The sequence below is a fragment of the Arvicola amphibius genome, chromosome 5 (assembly GCF_903992535.2).
Source record: "Arvicola amphibius chromosome 5, mArvAmp1.2, whole genome shotgun sequence".
Taxonomy (NCBI): domain Eukaryota; kingdom Metazoa; phylum Chordata; class Mammalia; order Rodentia; family Cricetidae; genus Arvicola; species Arvicola amphibius.
Window position 1 is genome coordinate 1,033,222 of NC_052051.1, and position 11,297 is coordinate 1,044,518.

The following is an 11,297-nucleotide window of genomic DNA, read 5'->3' on the forward strand; positions in this document are numbered from 1 at the left end:
GTAGAATGCCACTGCTCGCCTTAGGAAGCAAGACACTCAGGTCACACCCAGGCTGTAGGAAGGATGCTGGGAAGACCCTGCACCTTACCTGGTTTAGGACAGGAAGGTGCGTACACAGCTGCAGATAGGCACCCTGCAGATGGGGCACATCTGCAGGTTGGGGGCACACTCAGGACAGACTAAGTGGCCACAGGGCACGAAGACTACAGAGACAGCTCGATCCAGGCACACCTTGCATGTTCTCTCCTCCTGCAGCTGTTGCAGCTGTTCCTGCACAGACCCAGCTCCTGGGGACTCAAGAAGTCACCAGTACTCTCAGGGCCCAAGAGGCAGACTCCTCAAGGGGAATGCACTTGTTACACAGACCCACCCTCTTATGCCCCATATTCCCCCTGCAGTTCCTCCAAGAAAGAAGGTGACCCGTCCACCTCAGGTGGATCCCTACTATACCTGGCTCACTGACATCTTCAGGCTGTGTCACTCCTCTGGATGTGAACAATTCAGGGCCTCCATGGGCAGGAGCTGTACACAGTTAGCAGGATTGGGTTTAATCAAGGCCTAGCTTCTGTGGGGAAGGGAGGCCTCGCCCAAAGAGGGTCTAGCAGCCACTAAGTTCCAGTACTGTCCTAGAGACAGAAAGGTTTTTATGGCACTCCGCTGCCATTCATGAGCTTCCTGGAGGCCACCAAGGAGCCTGCCTTCCACCAGGGTACTCTGCCTGCCAAGCCCCTCAGACTAGGGAGTCACAGATTGTATGTACTTGGCACTTTGGGAGGGACAGGAAAAAAAGGGTGATGGATTCCCAGAGGAATGAGACAAGGAAAGGCAAGTAGTGCCTAGAAGGGGTGGCTGTACCTCTGGCCCTGGCCGTCTGGCCCTCATCCTCCTGGAACAAGTTAGCCATCAGTTGTGAAGGGGCTGTGCTGGGCACACCTGGGCTCTGGCTCCATTCCCGGATGCCCCTGGTATCTTTAAGGCAGAGAGAGAGACAGAGAGAGATCCCAAGATCTATGGGGTGCAGAGAAAGGCTGGTGGTCTGTGGCATGCTCTGTCTATATAAACATGGATCTGCACATTCCCAGAAGGCATTGGAAAAGGTCTGGCCCTCTTACAACAAGGATATTGCATTTTCAGAGCCTCTCTCAAGAGGTGCTGCTACCATCACTGGGGAGGACGGCAGACAAAGCCCTGCTGAGCACTAGAGTGTCCCACAGACGCGTGTGCTTCTGAAATGGGTTTGTGTTGTCATGTCATGTCTCACAGCAGTGAGGCTCAGGGAGAAGAGCCACTTGCCTGTGTCCACAAAGGTAGCAAACAGATAAGGTGGTCTCTGAAGTCAGAAGTCCCTTGGGGGTCCCTGAATTACCTTAGGCCCCTTCCCATAGGGCCCAGGGAAGGGATTTGGAAAGCTGAGTCCTCCATGGCTCTGTTCAACAGGCTTCTCCTTACAGTTTAGTTGGCTTTCAGAAGCTGTGCCCGGCAGAGCCAGCCCAGCATGTAGCTACATCCCCAGCTTTGGCAGGTGCCTTTAGCAGCCTACTCGGTGGGACCGAGGGAATGCAGTGACCTGACCTATGCCTTGGACACACAGCACGTGTGCACAATCCCTCCCTGCTGACTGGCAGGTGGGTGCACTCAACAGTCTTACCCATGTACAGGCTGCAACTACTAATGAAACGGCAAGGGCTCTCTATCAGGGTATCTCACCTGAGGGGGTGGCAGGGACCGTATCTTCTGGTTCTTCCCATTGGTCCTGCGGGGAAGCCGTCGATGCCGTAAGTAAACAAAGCAAGGGACTGCTAACCCCGAGTCATGAGGACAGATGGACTCAGATGGACTTACCCAGGAGCCAAGCAAGGGGGTGCAGGCCTGGATTCTTTCCACAAAGTGCCTTCCTTTTGACTGCAGCAGGAACCGACACCTGGGGAAGAGATCTCAGAAGCAAGACTGGACTCTGAGAGCCCCACTGCCACACTCAAGCCCCTTGAGCCATGCTTTCTGTTCCCATGGAACCCATTACACCCTAAGGCAGGCGGGCAGGGCTGTATCTCCAGGGGTGGGGGACTTGCTGGGACTCAGGAGATGGACTCTGAGCACCTAGAAAAGGATTGCGGCAGGATAATGCCCACCATAGTGGCCCTTCCGGAGAGAGCTCCATGAAGAGCAGGGTTGTCTGCTACCCTAGGGAGATCCCGATATCCCGGGACTGTGGAAGATGGGAAGACAGGGCAGAGCTCTTTAGGGCCCTTTCCATTAATCAGACCTGCGTCAATCCACTTGGCCTTTACCTGGGGAACCATCGGGCATGCTCTATCCAGGGGTCATCTCCGTGCTCCCAGCTCTGCAGACCGCCATAGCAGAAAAAACATCTCACCTTGTCCTGCTGGCCTGGGTATGGCAGAGATTCATGGTTGTAACCCCACTGAGCTGGCAACCCCAGGGTGTTCCTCCATGACCTTCAGAGCTCTGGCAGTCAGGACTGGGGTCTGCCAGCAGGTTAACAAGAAGGGGGCAAGGTACCATGGGCATCTCTCTTGTCTCAAAGGTAAATAAAGACAATGCCTGGGGTATGTGTCAGGAGGACCCAAGAATATTCTGGAAAGGCTGAGCTAGCATTTGTGTTGTTCTCAAAGCATGTGGGTAGGGTAGGGCCAAAGGCTTGGAGCATGGTAGCCTGGAGATTCAAGGCATCCATCCAAGGATTGCTAGTGATGGGATAAAGAGGTGACTCCTCCCATACCAGTCTATAGCCAGGCTTGGTTTTATGGCTCAGGCCCTTCCTCATCTCTGCTCTCTGCCCCTCCCCCAGCCATGGGAAGATGTTATAAACAAGACTGCTTACAGGCATATCCCACAGCAGACAGCCACAGTCCACAAAATCCTCCTAACACCTGCCAGCCTCAGGGACACTTCTTTGCAAGGATGCTCTAGCTGTCCCAGCCATTAACCATTCATAACCAGTGTCCAGTCACCCTAAATCCGTTTGGACTCTTGATTGACCAGTGTAAGGAAAATGACTGATTCCTCCCCTGCTGGCCCCACTGGTGACAGTTTCTCTGGCTATGTTCATACTTATAAAGCCCCTCAGTGGGTCTCGCTGCCTACTTTTCCTCAGCAAGGAGCAGTCCAAGCTAAAGGGGTGGGCTGTTTGTAACTAGAACAGTTACTCAGAGGATTTGTCTGGAGTTGGTCCCTGAACTAGCCTGGTACGTTACAAACCTGGAGGATTACCTACAAGATGGGCACAAATCAGGATGCTTAAGCTATTCTGATTTTGTCTCGTTGAGTCCTGGAATGAAAGGAACCAATCACCTCTGTAACCAAGTCTACAAGGGTCTCACATGGCAGTGGGGATCCCTGAGTAGTGTGGGGGACCCGCAGAACCATCAAATCTAGGTGAAACTCCCACCCGCTGAGAGGCCCTCAGGACAAGGCCAGCACAAGCCCAGGATCTCTTAGTGACTTTAACTGGGGCGGACCCCACACCCTGGCCAAGCAGTGATGACATGATGACCTTTCATCAGCTCCTTCCCCAGGGGAGGGATGGACAGAACTCTTGGAACTGGAAGAGTAATAAATAGCATCCAGACCACAGCAGAAAGACCTCAAGACTTACCTGTGTGGAAGAAGCCAGCAGCAGCCAATGGCTCGGGCTGAATTCCAGCAGTGGATGGCCAGTTGTAGAAGGAAGCCAGCCGGAGATCCTCTGAGTCCATCTCAGGGAAGGCAGGCTCCCCAAGGAAGGTAGCCCCAGAGGGTTCTTGCTCTTCTGACAGGGGGCGCAACTGGCCCAAGATCTGCCCATCTATGCAGTCCTGGCCCAGGACATGGCTACATGTACTGTGTGGTCCGCTCTGCTCCTGGGTGGAGCCATTGCTGTCTTCCCTGTGACTTAGCTCTGGGCCACAGGACAAGTCCCTGGCCCTCACCTCAGGCCCCATGGAGAGAACAGCAGCTTGGAGCCAGTCTGCAGGAGAGAACATCACTGACCCTGAAGTGTGCCTGGTGACTTACCTCCAGCTCCTGACTCTAGTCCTTTCTAGAAGCTCTGGTGACTCCTGCTTCTAACTGTAGGCAGATGCCACTAGATGCTCAGATGCTGTAATGGGATGTGCCACTTTCTGGAAGAGGCCAGAGTGGTAGCCACGTGCTCTCTGCAGCTCTCTGCAGCGAGTGTGTCATGGGGCCTCCTGACAGGCGCATAACAAAGGCAGTACTCCACAGTACAGAAAGCATCTCTAAATAGGGGGAGGGGCAGAGCTTGGGGACCTTTCCAACAATATACCCCAAGCCTCTGGAAACAAGTCCTAGACTTTGACAAAATTATAGAGGAGGGGGACTCCAGCCATTCAGGGTCCAGTTCTGGGTAGAAGTAGATCCAGACGATGGCTAGAAAGCTAGATTGTCCAGGACAGTATGCAGCCCCAACCACATTCTTCTATACCAAGCCTGTCCTGATGTTAGAGGATGACATCACCTGCTTATCCTGTTCCCTAGTACTTAGGAGAGAGTCAGAGCCAGTCCACCTATCCTATCTGACCTCAGGTTGACCTCTTTCTGTCTGGACAGTCTAGAGTCAGATCATGGGTGGGGCATGCCCTGGGAGGAGCTAGAGGTTTGGATTGTTTGCTCCAGGCCAGACATCTGCACCGGGATAGGGATTACTGCCTCCCTAAATGAGCTCTGCCTCAGGACTGGTCCCAGGGACCTGGTCTCCTCTAAACAGCTCCAAGTGAGGGACACCATTGCCACAGACCTAACAGAACAGAGAGGAGGGTCATGACTCTAGAGAGGCCATAGCTACAGTTTGTAAAACAGAAGTCCTCAGGATTACTGGAAGGGGCAGCTAAGAAGATCAAGGGGCCAGCTCTGCCCCAGCTGACACTGTGTAGAGATAATTGCACAAACCCTTCACCTGCAAGTAGCTCTTCACTGCCAGTGAAGCTTTTAACATGGTGAATGTTTATATCCCAGCATTCAGGAGGCAGAGGTATACAGAGCTCTAAGTTTGAAGCTAGCCTCATCTACAGAGTGAGTTCCAGGACTGCCAGGGATACACAGAGAAATCCTGTTGCTTCACAGAGAAACCCTGTTTTTAAAAAGTGGGAGAGGAAGAAAAGGAAAGAAAGGAAGGAAAGTAGGGAGAGAGGGGAGGGAGGGAGGAAAAAAGAGAAGGAGGGAGGAGGGAAGGAAGGAAGGAAGGAAGGAAGGAAGGAAGGAAGGAAAGAAGGAAGGAAGGAAGGAAGGAAGGAAGGAAGAAAGGAAGGAAGGGAGAAAGGAAGGAAGGATAACTTCAGACAGGTTGAAGTCTGTTTTGGTCATACTCACCCCTATTTCTTCCCCTACCTCCTCCCAGATCCATCCCCATCTCTCCACTCCCACTTCAACTCCTATTTTTATTTTTTTTAAATGTCCAGTCTGTGCTGTCCATATATCTGTGGGTGTGGCAACATCCACTGGAACATGGTCAACCTACCAGGGGTCACTAGCCCTAAAGAGAACCGTCTCCCTCTCCCAGAAGCTGTCAACTGCCAACAGTCCCTCAATCAGGGGTAGATATTGAGAGAGGTGGTGAGGGGTTGGGGCTTGTGAGACACTGTGACGTGGGCATGGTGGCTCATGCATGCAATCCTAGCGCTCATGGGCTAAGGCAGGAAGATCGTTGTGATTTAAGGCCAACCTGGGCTACACAGCAAGTTCTATTTCAGCCTGAGCTAGAGCAAGACCCTGTTTCAAAAATATATAAAAAATTACAATTATTGTAAGGAATGGAGAGAGCAGAACAGATTGGGCAGGAGGCCTACCTTCTCAGGTGTAGGAGGACACCATCCTGGATTCCACTTCATAGGGCCTGGTCTGCCAGCAGGATCCCAAGGAGGCACCTGACTTGGAAAGATCTGGGTGCCAACCCTGTCTATGATCTCAGCCTGCTCACTTGCTACAGCAGAGCTCCGGTGGCATGCAGAGCCCATGGGCAGCTTTTCCCATATTATATGACTTTAGAATGCCCTGGGAGAAACAAGCTTCACAGAATCCCCATGGCCCTTTGAGAAAGAAACCAGGCTGTCACTGTTTCAGAGATGTGAAAACTGAAGCAAGTTCCCTGGGAGGTTTGGGAGATCAGTGTAGGAAATGGCAGACTACTCCCTTCCATACCAGATCAAGATCCACAGGGCTGGAGTCCCTGGAGAGTCTGTCATCACCAGCTCAGCGGATGTACCCACATACGACGCTGCAGGATTTAGGACCCTGTCTCATTCCATGCTAGGCCCATGTACTGCCTATAGCTTTCATCTGTGGCCATAGAACCTTCTAGGGCACCCCAAGGCCCTCACAACTTCTACCCTTCTCTCTACTTGCAAGCAAAAGGGCAGAATCACAGCTTTGGCATTTGAACCCGGAGCTCTGCCGTTCCAGGCTTGCTGTACTGGGTTCCCAGGGATTGAGGCCAAAGGGGCTGATAAAGGAGAATGGGCAGTGTCACCAAGCTCTTTCTCTGTGCAGGTCCAGGTCTGGGTCCCTGGGGATCTGCTGGCTGGGCCTGGGGATCTGTGACAAAGGACAGTCTCTCCCAGTCAGGATCGCAAGCATTCCTGTTGTCCCTGATGAAAGCAGCTGAGCCAGCCCCTCTTTCCTGTTTGAGAGTCCCCCTGGCAGACAGGAACATCCTCTACCTGGGACCACAGAATGGGGATCTTAGGGCTCTCAGCAACGCATGAGGCCCATGAAAGAGGCAAGCAACAGCATGGATGTGTGCTGAAGGAGCTGGAAACAAAGCACCCGGGCGTCTGAGCCAGATGCATTCATGCTGGGACCTCATAGAAACAGCACTAGTCTCTACAGTGCCTTACCTGATGAGCTCACACTGCAGGCTGAGCCCCTTGTTAATGCAGGGAGCACCTAGGTGATGACAGACTGTAGTTGACGTGGCCCTGAAGCTTATGGCATAGCAATGATGTGACTCTGGGTCACTAAGACCCAGTGTGAGAGTGTGGGGCCTGTCTGTGCCATCCTCTGTGTGATCAAAGCCTAGGGGGAGGCCTCAGGGTTCCTGGATGTGGTGGGGGAAGGGATGAGAGAAAGAGAAGGAAGACAGAGGAAGGCCAATGCCACTAGCCCCCTCTGTAGACCAAGAGGATTCTTTCTGCATAGTTCTATAGCTCCTCTGTCCTTCTCTGAGCTCTACAGAGCAGATCCCAAACAAGCTGAAGCATGAATGTCAGTGTCGAGTATCCTGCTGTTGACATTGGACTTGTAAAGGTCACTCCCCCGGACACTCTATATTTTTCAGAGCCCAGAGACCCTGAGGTGTCCATCCAAAGAACACGTAGGTATCATGGGCCAGCGGAGATGGCGGCAGTCTTCTGTTCCCAAAGTCCAGGGGTCCCAAATGTCCCACAGGTCAACCTTCCAGACTGTGTACTTCTGGGCCCCCAGCCAAAGAGGAATCCAGGGTAAAGTTGGGTTTGACTTCAAGAAGGGCAGATCAGGGAGCTCCCGGGCCTCAGGAAGGGCTGCAGGGAAGGAAGGGGGAACTATAGCCTGCAAGAGACAAGCTAGACATTACTTCCTCCAATTCATTTTTATCAGAGTTGCTGGGGGGCGGGCGGGTTGTAGATAAGCAGGCTCAATGGAATTGAGTGTAAGGCTCATCTGTGAGTCTGCTACTTCTCCCAGGGACATGGCCTGAACCCTAGTTAAGTGTGGCCATTTGAGTCTTCCTAAAAAGAAATAAAATGGGAAAATACAGTCCTTAAATTCCAAGTACTCAGTCGCCGCACAAGGTCAGTGGCTATGCTGTGGGATGGAGCAGCCCAGAAGGTGGCGGTATTCACCCACTGCCCACGGGATGAACATCAATCTCCCGGATCGGGAAGATGGGGGAGCCTGAGGTCATAACGCCTGATTCAGAGCACACCCTACTGGACATGAAGGGAATGACAACATGGGTCCTCGAGAGGTGTGGAACTAGCCACCTACATACATAGGTGGACCAAACTCTTCAGAAATGCTGTGAGAGGGATGAGTCCCCAGCGTCGCCTGATTCTAAGGTGACAACAAGAACAAGGGTCCAAATGTCTGGAAGATAGCTGAGGAACTTTGGAGGAGGGAGGCTGTAGGGACAGGAAGCACGTGTAGTCAGTGTCTGGGAACTGTAAGAATATGAAGGAGTGTGGACACGGTGCTGGAGGAATGGGGGTGGAACCCTGGTTGGGTTAGGATTGCTATCACACACTGTCATCATTGCGACCTAAATGCAAAGCTTCAGAGAAAGTGAAGGGCAATAGCTCACAAGATCAATGTGTGGACGGCCTCAGGTTTAGCTTGATCCATATGCCCAGACAGTGCCATCATTTGCATATGTCTCCCTCTCAGGGACGACAACAGGTCTCAGTAATGATGGCCTTGAACGGCCCCTTTGCTCAGGACTCAGCAAAGTGAGGGAAAAATGCACCACGTTTCCCCAAAGGCACAAGCTTAGGGCTGAGAAGGACTGAATTGATATCAACATGCAGTTACCAGACTGAAGGGTTGCTGGTCATCATGGGGGGCATGGAGGAGACATGAAGGAGAGTCTCCTACAGTCTTCCCATCGTCTGGCCAGGTTGCTCTTATTCCTTGGGGCCGGGCGTTGGTTGCACGTCTGGCCAGGCCCTCAGTCCAGGTTAACAGCTTCAGCAGTGCTCACCAGCTGCACAAGCATCTTCACATATTCCTTGTCCCAACTGGGCCCCAAGCCCCTCCTCCAGGGTGAGCCCTGCTCACTCTGTTCCTGCTGCTGATGTTGATCCTCGCCAGCCCCACTTGGCACAGTCATTACTTGTCTCCTGTGATGCCAGCTCTGTGCATCTCCAGCAGGGCCTTGGAATCCTTGTGGTTCCCAGGCACCTCTTGTAACAAACAATTCTTACCTAGAATACTGCTGTGGCCACTTTCTGGACAGTCTTTGAAATTGTTTTATAAGTGCCGCCTGCTGAGACTGTCCAGATAGTGGCAGGACTTGGGGACTCAGCTCAGCCCAGCCTCCATCTCCCCTAGAATCAGTTTTTAAAGCAGCATTGTCCCAACGGGAGCCTGGATGTGGGCACAGTATACTAGAGGTCCATGTATGGATGTTGCAGGGTGGGGCTTGGGTGACTGAAGATCAGCACCATTCTACCTGAGGAAGCGTGACATTAAATACCAAGTTGGTTGAAAAATAAGCAAACAAAAAATCAAATAAACAAACAGTCACTATGGCAGGTCCAGAGGGAGGTGGTGAGGGTCAAGAGAAAACCTTTCTTGCTTTTTGAACCAGAGTTCCTGGTTTTCATGTTGCCTTGGATGAGAGCCAGACTTGATTGTCACATGAGTTGAATGAAGATGCCTCTCACAGAAGCCTGTGTTATTTCATGACTTAAGGTCAAGACCTGAGGCTTACATGATCCTAGAGTATCAATACCCTGCTTGTTCTTCCTCAGCCTTGAAGCTGTTATCCTGGAGATGTCTGCATCCTAAGCCATCTGGTACTGACCTGGGAGACAGACAAGCACAACTGTGGTAGCAGAAGCTAACTGCAATTCCTGGAAACACAGAGACAGTCAATAGGCCATGACCCTAAGTGGATGCTAAGTTTCTGGTCCAAGTTAGTCTGCTGGTCCTTGGGTGCCATGTGTGTGGGGGGGAAACAAGGGTTGGACAGGACCTAAGGTTCATGAATAAGTTGAGGTTCAGATTGGCTGGCTGTGCCCTGGCATTTGCTCTGATTTCTTGGAGGTTTGCTTTCTGGTTCAAGACCACAGAGCTGCTTGGCTTTTGAGAGGTGGGTTGCATGATGTATCTGCCACATGCTGGCCCAAGCACCTGCACTCAGTCATGGATGCAAGATTCTAGTTTTGTTTTGCTATTTTTTTTCTTTGTAGCTTTGGAACCTGTCCTGGAACTCGCTCTGTCGACCAGACTGGCTTCGAACTCACAGAGATCCACTTGCCTCTGCCTCCCAAATTCTGGGATTAAAGGGGTGAGCCTGGCTATCACCTGGATTCTCGTTAAGGGACATCCTAGAGCCCAATCCAAGGACATTCTTTCCTCTCATTCTTCCCTGTCCTGGCTGCCTGCCAAATCACAGGTCTGATTTGTGGTGACTTGGTTAAGCCATCCTTTTTGTGTCTGGGTTGAAGCACCGGGCTCATTTTCTGATCCCATGCCTGTGAACTGGTGGTCAGTCAGTGTAGAGGGAGGCTGAGCTGGACTGTGAAAGCATCCCTCCACAGGGAGCTACAAGGGCAGGGACCACTGGTACTCCAGTACTCTGTATATCCCAGGCATAAAATAGGTGGTCAATGAGTGCTTTTGGATAAGTGACTGATGGACATTTAGAGAGAGGAGCTGTGATTCACAGGAGCCTCTCAAAGTTGCCGCTGAGGGGCGAGGACAGAAGGAGTCCTAAGATCACAAGCTGGTTTTCCTGGAAGATGAACTAGACACCCCGGAAAGTATGGAAGGACAGGGTGTTCAGAGGGAGGTCTGCTACAGGAGGGTTGTTCATTCCCAAGAGGACATTCATAGAGAAGTGGTGGGGGGCTGCATTTGAGCACCTGTGGGCTATCTACCTGGACAGGTGTCTTCACTGCTGGCCCAGCTAGAGCCAATTCTCGAGTGAGCTAAACCCACAGCAAAGGCTTGTTCCAGGCAGGTGTCATTTGAATACAGGGCTTATACCCTCTGGGCCCCATCCTTCAGCTCTCCTAGCTGGAGACTCAACACATCCTCCTTGGGGGACATTTAACATCTACAAAATGGCTAACAGATGTGCCCTTCAACCCAGTCATTTTTCCTCTTGTATCCTTCTAGTGATGACATGTAACAGAGGCTCAAACATTTACTACAGCAAAGCCAGGGACCAAACACTTCCTGGAAGGATGGGGAGGTGCATTTGGGTGCTGGTGCCTAGCAATGTTCTTGCAGAGGACCAGTGTTTGATTCCCAAGACTCACATGATAGCTCACAAATGCCTGTTACTCTAGTTCCAGATAATCAGACGGCTTTTCTGACCCGCACAGGCACACACATAGTGTATGTATACGTACATACACGCACACACATATATACATACATGCAAGCAAAACACTCTCATAAACATTAAATTTAAAAATATTTTAAAGGGGCTAGAGAGATGGCTCAGGGCTTGAGCACTTGCTGCTCTTTCAGAGGATTCGACTCAGCACACATTTGGGGGTCAGAACCATCTGTAACTCCAGTTCCAGGGCATCTGGCACCCTCTTCTGGTACCTCCCTGAGCACCAGGTACACATGTG

The 11,297-nt window shown here is 51.8% G+C and overlaps 1 protein-coding gene across 1 annotated transcript; it reads right to left on the bottom strand.

The window, feature by feature from the left end:
• Nucleotides 1-93: 93 nt before the first annotated feature.
• On the bottom strand, nt 94-3,983 carry Birc7 (baculoviral IAP repeat containing 7). Its single transcript, XM_038329248.1, has 6 exons — nt 3,617-3,983; nt 2,289-2,388; nt 1,843-1,921; nt 1,708-1,753; nt 451-522; nt 94-287 (listed from the first exon to the last, which is right to left on the bottom strand). Exons 1-6 carry the CDS (start codon nt 3,981-3,983, stop codon nt 94-96), a joined length of 858 nt encoding a protein of 285 aa, XP_038185176.1.
• Nucleotides 3,984-11,297: the final 7,314 nt, after the last annotated feature.